Below are 22086 nucleotides of genomic sequence, written 5' to 3' on the forward strand. Positions count from 1 at the left end.
CTCACAACGAACCTGTCACCCTGTTCTTCAGATAACTGTGAAACAGTCGACTCGATTCCAGTTACAAAGTCCAGTGCCTTTACCGATTTTTGTGTCACAGAAAAGTTTAAACCCTTAGATAAAACTGTTATTTCCGCTTCATTGAGGATTTTTTAAGAGAGGTTGATTACAATTTTTATTATTTGCGTTCGTATTTTTGCTGCCTACATTTTTCAAGTTTTGAGATTTTTTTTCTTGTCTATTTACGAAACTTTTTTACATCTATTTTGGATGCTTTCTATAATATTGTTAATTCTGTACCGATCAGGTTTTAGAATTCAGTTATTTTTTACATTCAATACTGTTTTGGAGGAGGAACATCTTTCACGATGATCATATGCAATTCTATCTTTAAGTAAATATTTAGAAGCAGTAGACAAAACTTTACTGGCTTTCCTACTATGAAAAGGCAAATTTCCGGAACAATCCTGTTTCCTTCACAATCCTTCCATCGTCAAAAACAAACTTCAAACAAAGAAAAGTGTCAAAAGTTGATAGAGGCAATGAACTATTATTAGTAACAAATCTTGTCCCACTTTTAGCCTATGTGCACATACGTGAATGTTTAACGCTCAATGACGCTGTGACTAGTCTACAAAAACTTTACTGTAAACCAGTTAATGAAATTTTTGCTCGTCATAAACTGTGAAGTCCGAAATAGCAGCCTGGGGAAAATGTTGATAAGTTTTTATAAGAACTTAGAATACTAAGTAAAGTGTGTAATTTCAAATATGTGTCGGTTGAAACAAATAGAAACGACTGTATCCGAGACGCATTTGTAAATGGACCAATATCGCCTCATTTAAGACAAAGACTACTGGAAAACTAATATACCTCTAAAGAACGCTTATGGACAAACGCGTTGGAAATATCATAACTTAATGCCAAAATGTATCAGACGCCAGCCAATTTAAACAAGACATCTAATGGAAACAAGGAAAGTGAAGAAGCTGAAGAACCTCTCAGGAGCAAAACAATATTCGTGCTGCTATCAGTAACCGAACACAGGAAGAATATTTAGCTGCTATTTATCCTACGTTGTCAAACGCGAATGTTCCAGACAGTTTGTTAGAAGTACTACATAATGATATATTTCTGTATTCTTCCAAGTTTATGTACAGATGTTATAATTGGACAAGACTTACTTGCTTGGCACTCAAAACTAGAAGTTTACCTAAGTAGATCTGATAAATCCTCTTGCTGTTAGTTGGCTGGCTGCAGCCAAAGTTAAACCTGCTTCACTGTTTGCACATATTACTTCAGACTGTAGGCCGTTATCCATTAAATCCCGTTCTTACTCTGATTTAGACTATAAATTTATCTTCACGGACACATCTAATCTATTAAAGGAGTGTGTAATTGAACCTAGTATATCACCATGGCGAGCACAAGCTCTCGTCACATCGCCTAGTAATCATAATGGTCGAGTAGTCGTTGATTACTCTCTTACTATAAAATAGTTCACTCTCCTTGGCGCTTATCCTCTCCCAAAGATTGAAAACATAGAAAACAAAGTAGCTAATTATTGTATATTTATTACATTTTACTTGAAAAATGCATATCATCAGATACCAATCAGAGAAGAAGATAAACATTATACGGCTTTTGAAGCATGTGGACGACTGTATCAATTCAAAAGAATCCCATTTGGTGTCACTAACGGCATTGCTGTATTCCAGCGTGTTCCATTCAAAATTGTATGGTAAAGTAAAGATTGAGGTCATAAGGTGGCGACTTGAACTTTCATGTTACAGCTATGACATAGTTTATAGACCTGGCCGAGAAAATATTGCTGGTGACGCCTTAATATGCGCCGGAATTTGTAGTTCTATTAATAAAAAACTTGATCAGCTTAGAAGTTTCCATAATTTACTATGCCATCCAGGCGAAGCTCGATCGTATCACTGGGTCAGGAGTAAGAATTTAACATACACTCTAGAAGAAATTACCATCTTGTTGTAGAGTTTGTGCCGAAGCAAAACCTAGATTTTGCAGAAATTAAGGAAAACTCATCAAATTACCAACTCCATTTTAACGACTTAATGTTGACTTCGAAGGGCCCTTGTCAACATATTCAAGAAACCGCTACATTCTTACTATTGTAGACGAGTATTCCAGATTCCAATTTGTTTTTCCTTGCCAGATCTTTCATCAGAAACTATAATATCAAAGTTCAAGCAACTATTTAATATATTCAGGACACCTGCATTTATTCATTCTTACCGAGGAACCTCATTTATCACAAGAAATAAAGGACTACTTATTCAGCAATGGGATTGCCACTAGTCGCACCACTCCTACCAACCCTCAAGGCAATGGGCAGGCAGAGCGCTTTAATGGGAATGTGTGGAGAACTGTACAATTGGCTCTAAAAATAATAATTTAGATATTTATAAATGGGAATCAGTTTTAGATGAAGCCCTGCACGCATTAAGAACTGCGCCATTCGTTAGAGAATGTTTGGACGTCCTAGGCGATCTGGTAGTGGAATGTCAACACCAACTTGGCTTATGAAATTCGGCCTAGTTTTGATGAAGCGCCATATTCGTAACTATAAATATGACCCTTTAGTGGAAGACGTAACATTGATAGATGAAAATGCTGATTATGCTTACATTCGTCTTCCTGACGGTCGAGAAACTACAATATCGGTAAGACACTTAGCTCCTGTAGGTAACTATAATTTATCCAAGGGCTCACAAGACATGCCTAGTCTAGGGCATAGTGAAGAAGATATTACTGCGGGAGAAGACCTCACTAGAGATCAACTAGGTCCACCATCAGAAGTCATAGACTTACCTACTCAACAACAGAACCAAAATTCTGTCAGTGATCAACTGCTCCTGCCTTGTGAGCGAAAGAGCTCTAGAATCAGCCGTCTTCCAGCTTTGTTCCACTAGTCTGTTTAGAAATTGTGTAAAAATCATCGTAGTGTACATAAGGCGACAATGAGAATACTTAATCACCCAGATTACAGCATATTTTGTAGTCTAGGTGTTTCTGATGTGGAAACGATGTAAAGAGATCATTTTGAGCTTTTCCGTCGTCGACTTTTTTAATCTCTTCAGACGATAATGACTCCTGATCCCAGGAGTCTCAATTTAAAATATCAATTTTTACTGTTGTTAAATTAACTCCTTTACAATATAAAACCTATAAACAGCTTAAACCATTGAAATCTTATTTAAAGGCCCACTTGGTCGCGGTTTTTTTTAAAGTCTTCACTTATTGATCTTGTGTGAAGCCAACAGATCAAATGAACCCATCTGTGTTTTGATCTCTATAATACTTATGTTTTTATTGTACTCTTTCTTGTCCTCGTATTTTTCTTGATTTTGCAGAAAAACGGCAATTTTATTGTTAAATAGTATCAATAAATGAATCATATTGAGTATCAATGTGGTTAACCTGGGGTATGTAGCACCGATTCATAAGACTGGCTCCTGAGAAGATGCAGCTGCCGTTCACGACGTTCAGTAGTCAACCAGTCGGCCGTGATCAATGTGTTTTACAAATACCCCACACTTTTTTGGTGAGGAAACTCAACCTCTTTTCGTAGTATATTCACACTTAAGCAATATGGTTTCACCAAAGGGAAATCTATAACCACTAACCTCGTAGTATTAGAGACTTAATTGAAACTAAGGCCTTCAGCAACCTTAACAGCTTGATGTCATTTACATTTATTTCTCTATGGCAGTGGCTTTATAATGTTAGCCACAATCGTTTGCTGGCAAAATTTTGGGGGAACTTCATGATGGGTGATTAGTTATTTGAGTAACCGAAGATTGATAGTGAAATATTTTTGTTTGTTTTATTCTGGGTTGTTTGTAACGACTGGAGTACCTCAAGGTGTACTTCATACTTCGGAACTTTCCTTTCTAATATTTTGGCCTATGACGTTGTTAAAGTTATAATGCTGACATTCCCTTATTTGCAAATGATCAAGGTGTACAGTATTATAGAAGTTGAAATGAATTGTTTGGCACTCTAGAATTATATCGATGCCATAGAGTATTGGTGTTGTCTAAATGACAAGAAGCTGAGTGTTAATAAGTGCAAATGTATTATATACTATAGAATTATATCTCCAATAAATGTCAACTTCGGTGATATTCCAATGAAAAAATGTGGAATTGGTCTTAAAGTAATTTTGCATGAGGACTTGAACCCACACGTGCATATCAGCAGTGTTGGTGTCAGAGCTTCTAGAATAACTTAAGCTTATATAATCCTTAATTGTTTTACAGAGATTTTAACAACCTTTTCTCTTTCAGGCTATTATACTGTTTCCGTCTTCATCATCTAGTCGAGTATAACTGTGGCTTGTGGCACCCCAAAAAATTACTTTGATATGGCAAGTTCAGGCGATTCAAGACAAGTTCCTACGTCTACTTGGCTGTCGTCTGGGGCACGCCTTTAGAGTCGTCCCTTTGGTGATTTTTGAAAATCCTATCGGTCTTTGTCCTCTAGAAACCAAAAGAAGTATTCAGAGTATTATGTTTCTTCACGTTTTGATTACTGGCCATAGACTATCCGGGGGGCGCGTCTATTAGGCAAACTAGGCGGCCGCTAAGGGCGTTAGCTTCAGGGGGGTGAGGGGTGCGGCATAAAGAGGAAAAGCGACAAAACTGTATAAATTACTATACTTTCACTAAGCAATAGGTAAGATAAAACGGGGTTTGTTACTTCAAAACTCGACTTTAATCTGATACAAATTGTCTTAAAGTGTCATATCAGTGAAAACACCATGTAGGCTACGCTTTAACTTGACTAAAGTATAAGAGGCCTATTTATCTACCCTCCATGTGACAGTAATGATTATGTCAATGTTTGGCGCGGCGCGGCGATGGGAAGCGACATTGTTGTTGGATGTGGCCTTGGTGGTTTCATGTTTTGACGCTAATCATATTGCCGCGTTGCGTCATTGCTATACTACTATCCCTATTGAGGACCTTTTCTTATGTCAGTGAATAAGCCCCTCATCAGCCCCTTAGTTCGACACTTTTTTGTCAACGCTAAGTAATTTTTATTACCGGTACTCAATGTAGCTTAATTACCATCCCCTACTTAAAAGCTTGGCCATATATGAAGCAAAATTTCCATAATTTAATTGAACTGATATGAAATGATAGACTAGATAAATGTTATGTACACTTTTGGAAATAAAGTCTTTCCACTGAATTTCAAAATACTAGTTTTTGTTTTTAAGCTTGTATATAGGATAAAATATACTGACATGAAATATCCTGTGCAATTATAATTTAAATTCTCGTTACGTAAACATTTCATGTAGGGAGTTGTGTGTTTGTTGTAGCGTTTACGTGTGGAGGCGGCGGGAGGAATCGAATCGCGAGGGGGGGTGGCAAAAGGATATTTTGCCTAGGGATCCAGAGTAGCTTGCATCGGCCCTGGCAGCAAAGTATCTCCAGATGTGCACTTTTTTCCTATCAGTGCTGCTACTATTACGAAGAGCATTATTTGTAAGCATTTCAAACAATTCACTCTTAAACTAGAATAAATTGTATTGTTTACATTAATTTAATTTTTATTGTTAGTCCATTTGCTGATTATATTTAGTAGTCTGTTGGTTAAGTACCACTAGCAGTCATTGTTATTGTATGGTTATGTCGAGTTATGAATTTATATGTCAATCTAGTTTCGTTATTTTGCTGTTTATTGACTGATGTTTTCTCATATTCTTATATTATCATACTGTTATTGTATATATATATATATATATATATATATATATATATATATATATATATATATATATAAATTTTGGAAGTGTGATCATATACCCAATAGTAAATATAAGTAATAAATGTTATCTCTTTACAATACATTTTTTAAGTTGTCTGATTTTGAACATTTTTCTATAACTTGTACTTTTTTGTATATTTTCTAGAATACTGACCGAAAGCTTTTTATTAATCCATCTTACTTTAAGGGCGTCAGAAAACCTAGCCGAATGACACGAAAGGGGGTGTGGGGTACAAATAATAAATCTACAACATAAATGTTATTCCCCTACCATTTAATTTTTAAAGTTGCCCTATTTTGATAAAAAATTTTAAAACATGTATTTAAATGTCTATTTTCTAGAAAATCGATAAAAAATGTATTACTCCAACTTACTCTAAGGGGTTAGAAAACCAGCCAATTGACATGGAAAGGAGTGTGGGGTTACAAGTACTTACACTAGTTCCACTAAAATAAAATGTACAAATATGTGAATGGAATAGGTAATTAAAAGTCCATGTGGACTGTGGTTGGAAGGTACCTCCTCCTTTTGAAAGTACGACGACCCTCCCCTTTCTCATATGGTGAATTGGTGGATTTTGTACAAAATAGAAATTAAAACACATGTTCAAAATTGGAGAACATTTTATAAATGGGGGTTGTAGACATAACAATTGCGTGGTTGAGCCTGGCTGTCAACCAAAGAGGTTTTTATAACAGGCTATGAAACTAATTGTCTCCAAGACGGACATAAATAATATCATCTGTTTCTGTAGAGATTGTATCACTGCTATGTATTCTTTCACGCCCAACTTGATCTCTCTGTATCTGTATAATTCTGGTACTGTATAATGATGGGAGAATCGAATACTTTAAAGAATCGAATACAGTGAATTCGAATTCACCCCTGTATTCGAATATGTATTCGAATACTTGTATTCGAATACTTTTGCTCAGCTGAGCGTTTCTAACAGACAGGTCTAGACCTGTCTTACTTGTTTGTCACGAATTCATCACTGTATTCGAATGGCTTTTGGTGCCTCGTATAAACAAGTCATACCCATGATATACGAACTTTAGAAGAAATATCTTTGTTTACCTGCTACTTCAGTTCCGTCTGAAAGACTATTTTCCACAGCAGGTCCTGTCACTAATTACCGTAGAAATAGACTAAAGCCAGAAAACCTCAATAATATTTTGTTTTTACACAACTATATAAAATAAATATTCATATTTGTTTTAATTGCTTAGAACTGTAACTCAGTTATAATATATCATATATAATTATTATATATATTTATAATATATCATATATTTTTAAATTTAATAATTATACAATTAATTATACTTTTTTAAGTATTAAAATTTGTAATTATATTTTTCAAATTATGAATCTCCCCTAAATTATTCATTTCAAAGTCTCCATATATGTATTCATTTTAAACCTCATATGAATACGAATACAGCTCTTGGATATTTTATTTGAATACTATTTGTCAGAATAAACGAATACTCCAGGTTTGAATTCAATTCTTCCAGAGAAATTGTATTCATTTCAAAAGTATTCGAATCCATTTTGATGTATTCGAATATGTGAATACTCTGGCTGTATTCGAATACTATTCGATTCTGTATTCGATTCTCCCATCACTAGTACTGTACTGTAGGCTTACCTGATGTACCGTTGTACCCTCACGTCAGTCACATCTGACATTATCTCAATTCATTTCGCAGTTGTGTGTAGTCTGGTAATTATTATTTGGTACGGCTGAATTAAATTATAAAAATTTTACGTAAATGCCAATATAAGTATCATTTGATGTAATGATAATTTCTTGATTAATAATTTTGATATTGTTATTTTTTAAATACTGTACATAAGGAAATTACCGTGAAAATTTGAGTGAAGACTGAAGACAAAGTAACCTATAATTTTACTAACATTCATCAGTCAGTGTAATTTCATTTGAAGCCATTGAAGATGATTGAGTGGGAAGGTAAGTTGAAATAGGATGAAATATACATCCAGTATAACTCTTAATACGCTTGTGTACTATTATTTATCATGATCTTGTTACAAAGGTTTTGGAAAAGCAGTAGGCCTACCAACAGTAATAGAAATGTAGTGGTTTTTGAGAATAGGCTGGAGTGATTTGAAGAACATAACAGATGCCTTGATAGGTTATAGATAAATATGCCAAAAATCATATAATGCTAGATAACCTTTTGGTGAATGGGTATATATTTACTTTAGCCACTTCAATTTATTCGTTATTACAATGCTTTAAAAGTAAATAAATGAAAAACAAAACAGTTAACTTATAGAAAGCCCAACAACATTTTTGGTATTTATTTACAATACCGTGACCATGAAAAATGGACTTTTTTTCATGGGTTGGGCATTTATAGCCAAGTATTATTATCACAGGTGTATATAAACTGGGGGGAAAGTATATCATTGTATTATATTGATGCCTTTCGGGCATTATTGCATTAAGGATGGAAAATAACCGACAAAATTTTGTCGAACAACACTTGGAGGGTTAAGGATCAGGGGCATCACGTGATCTGGGATTCGACTTTTGCAAGCTCGAGTTAATTTTTTTTTCTAAAAGAGCAAGCAGTGCGCAGCGGGCAGGCATCGTTGACAGGATTAACGTCATCATTTCAGTAAAATTGCCAGAGGTACTGTCAAAAACAGAGTTTTCAGAGGATTTCAAAAAATCGTAACTCCTTTGATTTTCGTTGCCGACGAATTTTTTCTTCACTATTGTTTTCAGGAAAAATTGTAGTTTTCAGGAAAAAAACATGAACATACCTTTCCATGGTCACGTTATTGTAAATTGATACCACATTTTTAAAGACCTTGTAAAAGTAACCATTACTTTTAACAGAGTAAAATATAAAATTGGTATTTATTTACAATAGCGTGACCATGGAAAATGGACTTTTTTCATGGGTTGGGCATTTATTGCCAAGTAGATTATTATCACAGGTGCATATAAACTGGGGGGAAAGTATATTATTGTATTATATTGATGCCTTTCGGGCATTATTGCGTTAAGGAGCAGGGGCATCACGTGATCTGGGATTCGACTTTTGCAAGCTCGAGTTAAGTTTTTTTCTAAAAGAGCAAGCAGTGTGCAGCACTGCGCAGCGGGCAGGCATCGTTGACAGGATTAACGTACTAGTCAGCATCTTTTCAGTAACTTATCACTTACCTTAACACGTTGACTGCTGACGGCAAATACATGTAAATTGCCCCAGAACCTAAAGTCTAATATTTATTAATACACTTACCATTTGCTATCAGAGGCTGATTTATGGGCAGATAATAACGTCTGTGATCCAAAATGGCGGATTACATGACGTCACAGATTGACCCGCGGATCCGCGGGGTCAGCACGTGGAAAGAGTTTTGTCGCACAGAGCGCGGCTAAAAAGTCTAATAACGCGAGTGGCTACCGTAAAAACAATCCAATTTGAAACTATTTCATTATATAGTGCAAAACAAAAACAAATAAAACTATATACAATATTTACAAGGTCTTGAGGTCATGGCTTTTACTGCTGGCCTCTGTGATGTATGTCAAAACAATTGACAGCACAAAGTCCTGGTTTACCTGGACAAACAGAACATGTATATGTTGTCATCTTCCTTTTCTTTTCATTCTTGTAGCATACCCTACAATCTTTACGTTTTCTGTCATCCTTTTTATCCCGTTCTTCATTTTGTACAAGTTTGTGGGTTGGGTATCTTGGCGGAGTAATGAGAGGAGCTTGCTGCTTTGGGGGTAAAAGACTCCCATCAACATAAAAAAACCAGTCAATCGGTGAACCATTACCTGGTACATCTACTAGCAATCTATTGTTTCCGGTGAAAGGGATCTGTCTTAGTCCATTTGTATTATTAGCCCATGAAGGGTTTATTACAATATCTTCACTATCACTACTCGAACTGTCAACAGCAGTGTTTCCACTGGATTCACTATCCACATCTGATGCTTCATCGTCAGTAGCACTATTTTCTGTAGCACGGTTGGCAGACATGGTGAAATGCGATATAAAACTTGTATAATACAATAGTACAATGTCACTACACTTAAATAAACAACTCGCTAAGAACGCATCACTTGCACATGCTAAAAACGCGGGAAACAGAAACGAAGTACAAGTCAAGGTCAACTCGGAACCACACGCCACGCTCAACGAGTACGAACCGTCCAGGCCGAGAGCTGGGCTCACACTGAGCAATAGTTGAGACTATGGCAACGCCCCGCGGATCCGCGGGGCCCGCACTGAACGTGTCAATGAACATCCAACACAAAGGTGTGCCATTACCACTACTGAACTAGGAGGTTAAGAATAGACACGGAGAAACAAAATAGTTCAAAATGGCGTCCCTTCTTTATTTGAGAGAGCCCCGGAGTAATACCAAACTGTCAAATATGGATAGTGTTGCCAGAGGTACTGTCAAAAACAGAGTTTTCAGAGGATTTCAAAAAATCGTAACTCCTTTGATTTTCGTTGCCGACGAATGTTTTCTTCACTATTGTTTTCAGGAAAAATTGTAGTTTTCAGGAAAAAAAATGAACATACCTTTCCATGGTCACGTTATTGTAAATTGATACCATAAAATTTACTCACTTGCCCTTATTCAACGTAGCAAGAGGACAATGGGTGTTATACTTGCAGAACACAAAAACTTTTAATTTCCTTAACTTAGTAAAAGAAAGCAACAAGATATCATCTTTTTTGTTCATTCTGAAACATTAATAGTAGTCTACTGTAAAGTGCACTCATGACAGGTTGGGGGGGGGGGGGGGCTCACTGTCACTCTCACTATTTGAGTTGCATGTTCGGTATGGACTTGTAGTTTGGGAAAACTCTTCTGCTAGGAATGTAAGCCGAGTCCTAGTACTACAGAAGAAAGCAGTGAGAATTTTAATAGGCCTTAACCAATATGACTTATCGAAGTGTTCCAAGAACTTAAAATACTGAATGTTACATCATTTTACATTCTTGAAGTGGTCAAACATGCAATAGACAGGAATCACCAGAGACTAGGAGATGCTCACCAATACAGCACTAGGAATAACACAAACTTTGCCATGATGATTCACGACACGTCCCTCTACGAGAATAAACGGTTAAAAAGAATCCAAATCAAATCATTTATTGTCAAGATGTAATGTACATACATATAACAACGTCAAATAACTAGTCTAAAATAGTCTATTCTAAATTGTCTCTTCAAGTATAAAAATCATTGACACTGTACAGGCAAGATTTGAGTAACAATTTTTTTACACAGTTCTTAAAATTAGTTCTACTTAATTCTTTTATATCTAAAGGCAATGCATTGTACAGCTTAATTCCTTGATACTTGAAACTTAATTGGGTGCTTGAAAAATTACATTTTGTTATTACTAGGTTATTTCTATTACGTGTATAGTAACTATGGATATTACTATGGCTAGAGAGGTAGTTAAAATTATCTTTTACATACAGGAGTACATATAATATATAAATAGAAGACAGTTTTATAATAATATATAAATATTAAGTTTTATAAAAAGAGGTTTACAGTGTTCACGGTTTCCTACATTACATAGCAGCCTTACAGCTCTTTTTTGTAGAATAAATAGCTTGCTTGCAGCTTGAGATAGAGAGAGAGAGAGAGAGAGATAGAAACTTTATTTACAGACTTCAAGAATGAAATAGCGTCAATGATAAATTACACACTGTCAAAGAGAACAATCTCTGCCTTGTTCAGGTCATGTACCTGACCAGGATAAAAACTCGGCAACACTATAAAATGGTCTTTGCTGTAAACCAGTCTCTGAGTCGGGGACTTTCAGTATGTGAGGGCTGGAGCTCTTGAGTTGTTCAGGCAGCCGGTTGTAGAGTCTGGCATCAGCGTAGGAAGGTTTTTTCTCAAATCTTGAGGTGTTGTGCGTTGAGAGATTAAAATCCCGAGCATGTCTTGGTGTTGTAGCTGTGCACCATCTCGTTGCGGCAAGGAATGCTGGAGCAGGCGGCAGGCTGCAGTGATGACTTCCAGTATGTAGATGTTGATCACCGTGAGGATTTGGAGATTCTTGATGAAAGGTTCTCTGCAGCTCTCCTCCACTCCAAACCGGCCAGCATTCTCACGGCTTTTTTCTGGAGTATCAGCACCCGTTGAAGGTTGTGATGTGAAGCCGCTCCCCAAAGCACAATCCCCATATCCTCAGGTTGCTCTCAAACAATGAGAAGTAGGTCATTTTGGCTGCTTCCATGGTGCTGATTGACATTACTCGTCTCAAGGCAAACAGAGCGCTGCTTAATTTTTTGCACAAATTGTCCAGATGATCAACTCATGACAAATTGTTATCTATAATGATGCCAAGGTGCTTTGTAGACTCCATGAGTTGTAAGCTGGGGAGGGGAGAGATTTCTTCTTGTTTTCTTCCTATGATTACCTGATTGGTCTTTGTTTCGTTAAATACGAGATCATGCGAGTTACAATATTCAACAGCCATATTAAGGGCAATATATGACTGCACCTCCAGTTCTTGCACACAACGGTTTGAGGATAGTAGGACCGTGTCATCAGCGTACAATATAGCTTTACAGTACTGGGAGGTATAGGCTGGCAAGTCAAAAGTATACAGGACGAAGATCACGGGCCCCAAAACCGACCCCTGGGGCACACCCCTGGAGACTGGAAGTTGGCGAGATCTAAAAGAGGTGGTTGTGTTCTTGATGTTGAATTTGAGCTCTACTAACTGATCTCGATCCCTGAGGAAGCTGTTAAACCAAGACCAGGTAGATTTCTGGAATCCAAGAGACCTGAGCTTTGCTAGGATCGTGTCATGGCTAAGGCAGTCGAACGCCTTACTCAGGTCCAGGAAAAGGCTAATGACGTTCTCTCCCTCCTCAAGCCGATCGATCACGTGTTCCACAAAGTTCACTAGAGCAGTTTGGGTGGATTTTCTTTGTTGAAAGCCGTGTTTTGCTCCTTCAATTCGATGTTGTTCCTTTGTAAGTGCTCAAATATTCTGTGGAGGACAACCTTCTCTATAATCTTAGAAAAGGTTGACACCAAGGATATGGGGTCTAAAGTTGCTAACGTCATGTTTGCTCCCCTTTTTTATGAAGCGGGATAACTTTAGAATGTTTTAATTTACTGGGGAAGAGACCCTGACGGAAACCTTTGTTGATGATATCAATCAAAGGCATTGAAAGCTCCTGTAGGCAGCACTTGACCATAACCAACGAAAATTCGTCCAATCCAGAGGAGGTTTTATTTTTCATTGAACTTATGATTTTCAGTAGTTCTTTCTTCGTGGTTGGTTCGAATTCTTCCAGAGGAAAGGGTATGCAATTGTCTGAGATTGTGAGTGGTTTCTTAGATTGTATGTTTCTTCAGGGTTTCGTCAGCTACCGACGCAAAGAATACGTTGAAGTAGTTTGCTTGTTCAACAGGATCATTCACCGGCTGACCGGACCACGACCAGGTGTGAAGCATCAGATCCCGCTGACACTTTGGGCTGCCTCTCGCTGTTGATCACCCTCCAAATTGCTTTGTTCTTGTTGTTAGCGTTGGATATGAAGTTAGAACTTGCCTCGCGTCTGAGTGATTTCAGTTTTATGTCATAGTTTTTTTTAAGTTGACTTGCAATCTGTTTGTCTTCTTCTTTCCCGCTATTCATGTACTTATTTTGAGCGGCGAGGAATTGATTCTTTAAGGATCTTGGCATCAGCGTCATATATATGTTTTTATGGACAACGACGGCTTTAGAGCGAGATTTCTTCAAGGGACAAAGTTACGTCAAGAGCGGTGGAGAGGATGGTCCGAAAAGTGGTTGTAAGCATCTTCGACATTTTCAGCTTCGAAAATCTCATCCCAACTTTGTCCTCCTAAGTAATTCTTCAAGCATTGCAAATTGTCAGTATTGAGGTGCCGACTTGTGAGTAACCCCACAAAACAATTCCATAGGTTAGAAAACTGTGGACATAAGCATAGTATATATGCAGCCGAAGGTCTGAGGAAATAACACCCTTTAGAGATCTAATTAAGAAAATGCCTCAAGCAATCTTTGAAGCAGCATGATCTATGTGAGCTTGCCATTTAAGATTACACTGGATGTGTACTCCAAGAAACTTGAGACTGAAATCATTTTCACTGGGCCTATGAGCTAGTGTTATTTGTAAATCCTGAATTTTTTTATTATTAACACATAACTTGTTAGCTGCACACCAATTGTTTATAATCGAAGTCTTAGAACCAACAATACTTTTACATTCAACGTCTGATTTAGAGCTGACTGTAAGCCCCAGGTCATCAGCAAATAAATAAGTGCTTACACCGCTCTCGCCAAGATTAGAAGGCAAGTCATTTATATATGCAATAAATAGAGTTGGGCCTAAAATGGAGCCTTGTGGAACTCCATAATTAACAGGGCAAGTTTTAGAAATAGAACCATTTAAATAAACATATTGACTCGTATTGGAGAGATATGACTTGAAAAAATTTACAGCAAGTTGACTGAAACCATAGTAGCTCAACTTACTTATTAGGATCCTATGGTCGACTGTGTCAAAGGCCTTGGAAAGGTCATACGATCTAAAATTAACAGCATTTTTCAGTTCCAAACCCTCAAAACAGTCATTTACAAAAGACTGAACTGCATCAGTAGTGCTCCGTTTGGCCCAAAACCCAAACTGACAGTTACTAATTAACCCATTAGTTTCCAGATAATAAACTACCTGCTTGTGAACTAGGCGTTCCAAAACCTTTGACATAACTGGAATTATCGAAATTGGTCTATAGTTACAGATTTGATCTCTAGGCCCCCTCTTATGTACAGGAATAACTTTATTAACTTTCAATACATCAGGAAAATGCCAGACTTAATACATTCATAAAATAGGTAAGTTAATACTTCACAAATATAGGCAGCACATAATTTCAAGATTGGAGCATTTACACCAAAAAAGTCTAAGCATGTACTGTTATTTAAACTAATTATAGCTGCATAGACACCTTCGACTTTAAATTCAATAAAATTAAAATCAACATATGGAAGGGTCAAGTTGGAATACCTGTTAAGATAAAAAGAAAATGTATTATCACTAGTGGGGATATTATTACATGTATCTTCAACTGAACAAACAAAATAATCATTAAAACTATTGGGTTCCAGTGTCACAGAAGAACTCACTGAATTACTATTAGGTCTGGCTGTTTGATTTATTAAACCCCAAGCAGCTCTACTCTTATTTACAGCTTTGTCAATTAAACCATTATTATAATTAAGTTTGGCCTTTCGAATTTCATTCTTATACACTATTTTAAGTTTCTTGTACCTAATTTTAAATTCAGTGTTACTCTCAGAGTTGGTGTTATTAATTATGTAATGTAGCTTATCTAATTCAGATTTTATTTTAACTAGGCTATCATGGTACCAGGAATCATTAATATTCTTACTTTTAAGTTTTTTAGTCTTAAGAGGCATAGAACAGTTTAGTGCCCACATAAACAGATCCAGAAAGAGCTTGAACTTAGAATTTATATCAGATTCTAAACGGTATACATCATTCCAATTTATGAGGTCAAGATATGATAAAAAAATGAAGTACCAAAGGAACAAATGGGTCTAATTATTGACTTTTCTGAGACAGTCTGAGGTATTTTATACTCCAAGAATGCCTCGAAGAGGATGGCCAGATGATCGGAAGCAGCTGTGTGAATTACTGAAGAGTGTACTCTGTCTGGGTGAACACTAGTCAGTAGATTGTCAATACAGCTACCCAAGGTTTCACTAGCACCAAGCCCTGGTCTAGTTATTTCTGAGACAGTAATATTAAGTCCAAAGCTATTGATCAAGTTGAGGAGTTCATTGGTTTCCACATAGTTACTGAGAAAGTTTGCATTAAAATCACCAGCAATAATTAGGTTCATTTTGTTGCCATTCAAAAAGGAAAAAATATCATGGAGTTTATTATAAAATAGACAAAATAAATAAATAAATAAATCTTTATTTGTCGTTCAAATTCTTACAATCATTGACAATGTCATATTGCAGCCTAGGGCATGGTCAAAATAAAACAATTTTAGCAAAATAATTTAAATTTAAACTAACATTAAAAAAAGAAAAAAAAAACAGTGCTTTAGTAACATAAATTAGTCAGTGAAGGTTAATTTAAAATAAACTAGGCCTAGATATATAAATTAAAAATAGTAAATAAACAATTGTCAAAATTTACATATAAAAATTATTATATATCTAAAATGTAATGTTTTTTAATTCTAAAAACTCGTCTAAACTATAGAAAGGGTGTTTCAAAAGCCAACTATAAAAAAGCTTAGTGAAGGTTTTATGTGGATACTTATTTACCAGAGGTTCTAAAAAATTATAGATTTTCAGCGATGTCACCATGTGACTATTTAAGGTTTTACTGAGGCGGTGATAACCAATTGCAGCATTGTTTTTAGTTCTTGTATTGTATGAGTATGAATGAATTTCGTTGTTAAATTTTAAAAATTTTGGATTTTTTAGAATATAGTTAATTAAATCAAATATATATAGATTGATAACCGTTTGAATCTCTAACAAAATAAAAAGTGGTTTACAATGTTCCAGCGGTTGAGAATTAGTCATTACTCTAATAGCTTTTTTTTGAAGAATTAAGATGTCTTCAGTTGCTGAGCAGTTGCCCAAAAATATTAAACCATATCGAAAAACTGCTTGGAAATACGCAAAATAGGCAGTCCTCACATAGTTTTTAGGAACAGCACTCTTAAGGCGACCTAACAGGTAAATAACTCTAGAAAGCCTCTTGCTTATATATTCTGTATGTTGGTTCCAGTTTAGTTGGTTATCTATATACATTCCTAAAAATTTTACATTGGAGCTAAAACTGTTAACAAGAGGGGCCAAATAAGGTTTCAAGCTAAAAATTATATTTTGTGTCTTTTCTTCATTTAAAAGAAATCCATTAGATCGAAACCACTGGGAAGCACCTATTAAGGTTTCATCTGAAAATTTTGAGAGTTCTCCAATGTTATTTGCAATATTAATAAAAGTTGTATCATCAGCGTAAAGTATTGTTTTAGCTGTCACTGAGAAAGGTAGATCATTTATACTGATTAAAAATAGAAGTGGTCCAAGGACAGAGCCCTGTGGGACACCATATTTTACTGTAATGTCCTTGGACCTTACCCCATTGATGGGTAACTATCTGTTGTCGATCATGTAAATAAGACTTGAAAAATTTTAATGTAGGATCTGAAAACCCGTAATAATTTAGCTTTGTGATAAGATCACAGTGGTTAACACAATCAAAGGCTTTGCTCAGGTCACAGAAGGTGACCTGAGCAAAAGCCTTATTTTCAAATACCTGATTAATTTGTCTAATCAAATCATCTATTGCATCAACAGTAGATTTAGTCTTTCTAAAACCAAATTGAGATGCATTTAAAAGATAATTGCTCTCCAAAAAATCAACAATCTGTTCGTAGACCAGCGTTTCAATCAGTTTTGATAGGACTGGAACAGAAATGGGATGATAGCTCCCAGGCTCATCCTTCGGACCTTTTTTATATATTGCTTTTTATATAAAAGCTACTTGCTGGAGATCTATAAAAAGCTACCACTACAATGTTGAAAGTAGGTAATACAATCGCTGCTAACTCACAAGTAAGTTCTTCCGAGAATCAAGATAATTTGTCAAATTTGATGACTTCAGTACAACTTTTAACACAAATAAAAATCCCACTGTGAGTATGTTTTTCTCTTGCAAAGAAATCAGCAACTTCATATCCAGGTATCACCAAGTTCTTCATGTCCGATGAGGATAACCAGTGTTCCGCAATACAAAGTACATCAGTCCTGTATTGGTTATTTAGAATGTCAATAAAAGGAAGCTTGTTGAAAATACTGCAAACATTCCAAAATAGTAGTTTAAAATTAGGCCTATAATTTATAACGTTACTAGGTAACCTAGGTAGATTGTGTTGAATTTTACTTCAGAACTTGTTTGCACTGGCTGAAGCTACGTTATCAACAGCTACAAAACTAAGCCGTTGAGTCATTTCTGTATTAAAGGGGTCAAAACCTCTCGGTTTAAAGAACTGGGTTCACCATCAATATGAACACTGGAAAACTCACTCTGAGATTTCTGTTTCATTACTACACCTTCCAGTGACTCTGAGCTTGGAGTAAGGACAGTGACACAGGTCATCTCGATGGAGTCAGATACATCGTGCAGCAGTGGATGCTCTACATAACCTTTACTTTGATTTTGTGTTGAAGGTGATTTCAACTCTGTCACCGGAGTGTTGCATGCACTTCTGGTCAACGGGACTTGAGGCTCAGTGCTTTCATGTAGTACTTTGTAGATACTTCTAGCTAGCCATTGTTTCCCCCTGTAATTTAAATGTAAATCGTGTTGAGTGTGCAATTGTCTGTTAGCTGAACTAATTTTCACCAAAGACACACTAGAATATTTTTTACTCAAAGCCTCCAGTGATTCGTTAGATGATTTAATTTCTTGGTTTATGCAGGACCAATCTTTCAAGTCATATCCAACAGGAAAATCAACTAAGACTATTCTGTTTTTATTATATTTATTTAAAGTATCATTGATCAAAGTTATTGATTTCTCAACTTCATTATGAGCTATGTCGTTAGACCCACATGCAATAACAAGAACATCCTCAGAACCCTGTCCTCTCCGTCAATGTTTTTGTAGTTTAATACTTGCCCAGCCAAACCTCCAGCCCTCACAAAACCAACCGCTTCAAATGAATTTTGACATTTGTTCAAATGAAAAGCTAAGTCACGACCATGACTGTCAGCACATATGAGCATTTTAGGCTTTTTTTTTAGTTTCTGTCCTTTTATGACTATAGAGAATTTAGTTTCCTTTATTTCAGAGAATTCCTTAGTTTCTTGCTTCCCTAAGTTGGAAGCTTGTCTCAATTTAGAGTTAAGTGGAGTACTAGGTTTATCAGTAAAATCCTCTATTCCAGAGTCGTCAGATACACAGTCATTTTGCAACAGCTTGTAACGATTCTCGGAGATGACCTTGTTGTTTATGACCAGGTTCTCTTATTACCTTGTTTATTATTTGTATGTTGCTTGACTTATAATGTTGGGCATTTGTTGACTTTCTGCCATTTGTTACCTGTAGTATTTTTTAAGACTGGATAACAGTTTAAGCATCTGGAACTTTGAGCTTGTAAATCAGCTACTTTGCATTGTAAAGTTTCTTTATCTTGTTCCAGTACTGTTATGACAGTGTTCAAGTTCTTTATTTCTTCTTTACAAGACTTCAACTCCTGAAGGATAATGGTTGTTTGAAAGTCTCTATGTCTCTATGTGGGGCTGCCTTAAGGGTGTCTTCCTTCAAGAAGCATCTCATGGAGTGGTTACACCTTGCCATTTTAATCAAAACTCAAATTATATTTGAACTTTTTACTGTTCTCAAAGAAAATGTAAATAAAGAAGTTTGTCTATTGTCTAGCGATACTATCTTGTAGGTTATATATATTGAATATGCAGAAAACTTTACTCATTCGTTGCTAGCAGTACAAAAGAGAAAGAACAGCATCTGCCTCTTGAAATTAACTACACAACAAAATGTAATTTAATCAGGAAAAGTAAAAAATATCGACACTGAGATACCCAAAGAACTTGTTTAATCACAAACAAAATGGAAATAACAGTAGAAAAAAGTATTAATAAAGTTCTGTATAGATTGAAACTGAGGCCAAAAGGACGAAAAACAGGTGAAAGTACATTGTTTTCCATGTGCACTATATTTTATCAGCTTGTTTACAAAACAACAGCTGGTGGCTTGCATTGTTTATATTTTCGTCCATCAAGACTGACGTCATGAATGCACCAAAACATTTCCAGCTGTGATAAAATTGTACTTAACATTTTAAAAACTATTGTAGATAGAAATTATTTACAATCTTTGCATAAAAATATATCTATAAAAATCGCTTACTTTTTCTATTTTCCCAGCGTGTAAGTAAAACATTGTTATCAACATAACTCTTTATTTTTGAATCTAGCTTTGTACGTTTGTTCAAAATAAAATAGGAAATCAAATAGACTGGTTTGCTATGGTTACATTATTCTTTGTTTCTGTCCTAAAAATGTTAAACTATACTTTTAACATTTTTAAATGTTTTACTTGAAGATTTTTAAATTTATATTCATTACACTTTCCCCAAAGATAATATATACAGGGTGTTCACAAAAGGGTGTCACAAACTTCTGTGAGTGATAGTATTTATTATTTCAAACAAAATATGTCATATAAATATAGATCTCTTTTAGCAGCTAACTGCCATTTTTATTTTTTATAAAAAAATTATTATCTTCAAAACTAGTTAAGCTAAAGAAACCTAATTTGGCACATAGGTTTGGACAGATAAGAGAAAAACTAAAAAATAACCCTGTTATTTTCTTTAATATTAACAAAATGGTGTCTGTTGAAATTTTGTAAAGCATAATAACAAAAACACCATTATAGTTATAAAACAATTTACAAGATACCAACTATTTTGTAATTTTTGTAAAAATTCAAATGGTACTTTTTCCAACAAAATCCATCAATGCATAAGGAAGAAGTAGTTCTAGATAAAAGGCTAACATGGAACCACATATCAGAAATATGTTACCCAAAGCGACAAAGGCCCTCGGGGTTTGTAAAGAACTCTTTGGACTTAAATGGGGACTGAAACAAAATGATTTATTGGATTTATGAAGACACAGAAAAACTAATGGTCACAAACCACACTGATTTGGTGTGGTGGCCGAAAGTAGAATAAATATAGCTGTCAAGAAGCTACAGAGTCTTCAAAGGTTATCTTGCGTAAGCATCACAGGGGCAATGAGCTCCTGTCCAACACTGGCACTTGAGCGGTTCTGGGTTATACTCCTCAAGGGCAGGAGGTGAAGAAGACAGCTGCATTAAGTGCAGTGAAGCTTCTGAATAAAAAGGTGATTAAGCCTACCTCCTTAGAAGGGCACATGAAATAAACTCAGGAATTTTTTCAGGCTGAAATAATAATCTGTGTATCAAAAAGTATGGTTAAGAAATACTCCTTTGAAAAACCATGTCTAGTCTCTACTGAAGATGGGGAAAAATGGAGTAATAAGGAGGCCTACCTTACTAAATGAGTCCAACAGTTTTACACAGATGGATTACGCCTTGACTCTATGGGCAGGATTGGTATATACGAACCAGGAGTAAACTTAGCAGTGTCCTTAGGAAAACACATCACAATTTTCTAAGCGGAAGTCATGGCAATAGAATCATATGCCAGAAGATATAAAAATGAGGCCAAAAAGGGTAGAATACTTAATCATCTCTGATAGAAAGGCACTTGACGGCGGTTTGTTTGACTCTAAAGCAGTATAAGAATGTTCTTAGTGGAACTGGCGAAGAAAAACAGAGTAACACTTGGTTGGGTGCCGGGCCACTAGGGTATTCATGGAAACGAAAAAGCAGATACCCTTGTCAAAATAGGTACAGAATCCCTTATGGTAGAACTTGAAGAAGGCTGTGGAGTAGCTTTCTCCTACAGCAAAGCTCTCGTATAAGATTGGGAAAAGAAGATTAGATCCTTAAACTGGAGCAGGGCCTCTGGACTAAGACAATCTAAAATGTTTATCTCTCCTTAAATGCTAAAGAGTGGGCAGCTCTCCTAGAACAAAGTAAGGAAGATATAAGATTGATATTAGGGATGTTGGCAGGACATGGCCCCCGTAGGAAACACCTGATGACGGTGGGTCTTAGTGACTGATGAATGTAGCTCTGCAGAGAAGTAGAAGAATAAGCGGAACACATACGGCTAAACTGTCCTGCTATATCTAAAAGTAGAACAAAATTCCTAGAGGCGTATCTTCTCAGCTGTAGGAATTATCTTATACATTTTTTATAACTATTCTGGATTGTTTGTTATTTTGGCTTAAAAATTTTCAACAGATGCCATTTTGTTAATATTAAAGAAAATAACACAATGATTAAAAAAATTGTTTTTGATCTATTCTAACCTATATGCCAATTTGGGTTTCTTTAGTTTAGCTAGTTTTAGAGATAAATAATTAAAAAGATGAAAATTGAAAATGGTGGCTAGCGGCAAAACGAGACATTTCTTGACCTGTGTTTATATGACATTTTTAGTTTGAAATGATGAATACTATCACCCACGGAAGTATGTAACACCCTTTTGTGAACACCCTGTATATATATATATATATATATATATATATATATATATATATATATATATAT

The 22086-nt window shown here is 35.7% G+C and overlaps 1 protein-coding gene across 1 annotated transcript in view; it reads left to right on the forward strand.

Annotated features, from left to right (window-relative positions):
• The first annotated feature begins 7469 nt into the window (after positions 1 to 7469).
• The window catches only part of LOC124368836 (Golgi SNAP receptor complex member 1), a 53587-nt gene continuing 38970 nt past the window's right edge, over positions 7470 to 22086 (forward strand). Inside the window, 1 exon segment of the mRNA XM_046826258.1 lies at positions 7470 to 7781. Coding sequence (XP_046682214.1) covers positions 7766 to 7781 — 16 coding nt within the window. The 5' untranslated portion in view covers positions 7470 to 7765.

This window comes from Homalodisca vitripennis, chromosome X (genome assembly GCF_021130785.1).
Source record: "Homalodisca vitripennis isolate AUS2020 chromosome X, UT_GWSS_2.1, whole genome shotgun sequence".
Classification (NCBI taxonomy): Eukaryota; Metazoa; Arthropoda; class Insecta; order Hemiptera; family Cicadellidae; genus Homalodisca; species Homalodisca vitripennis.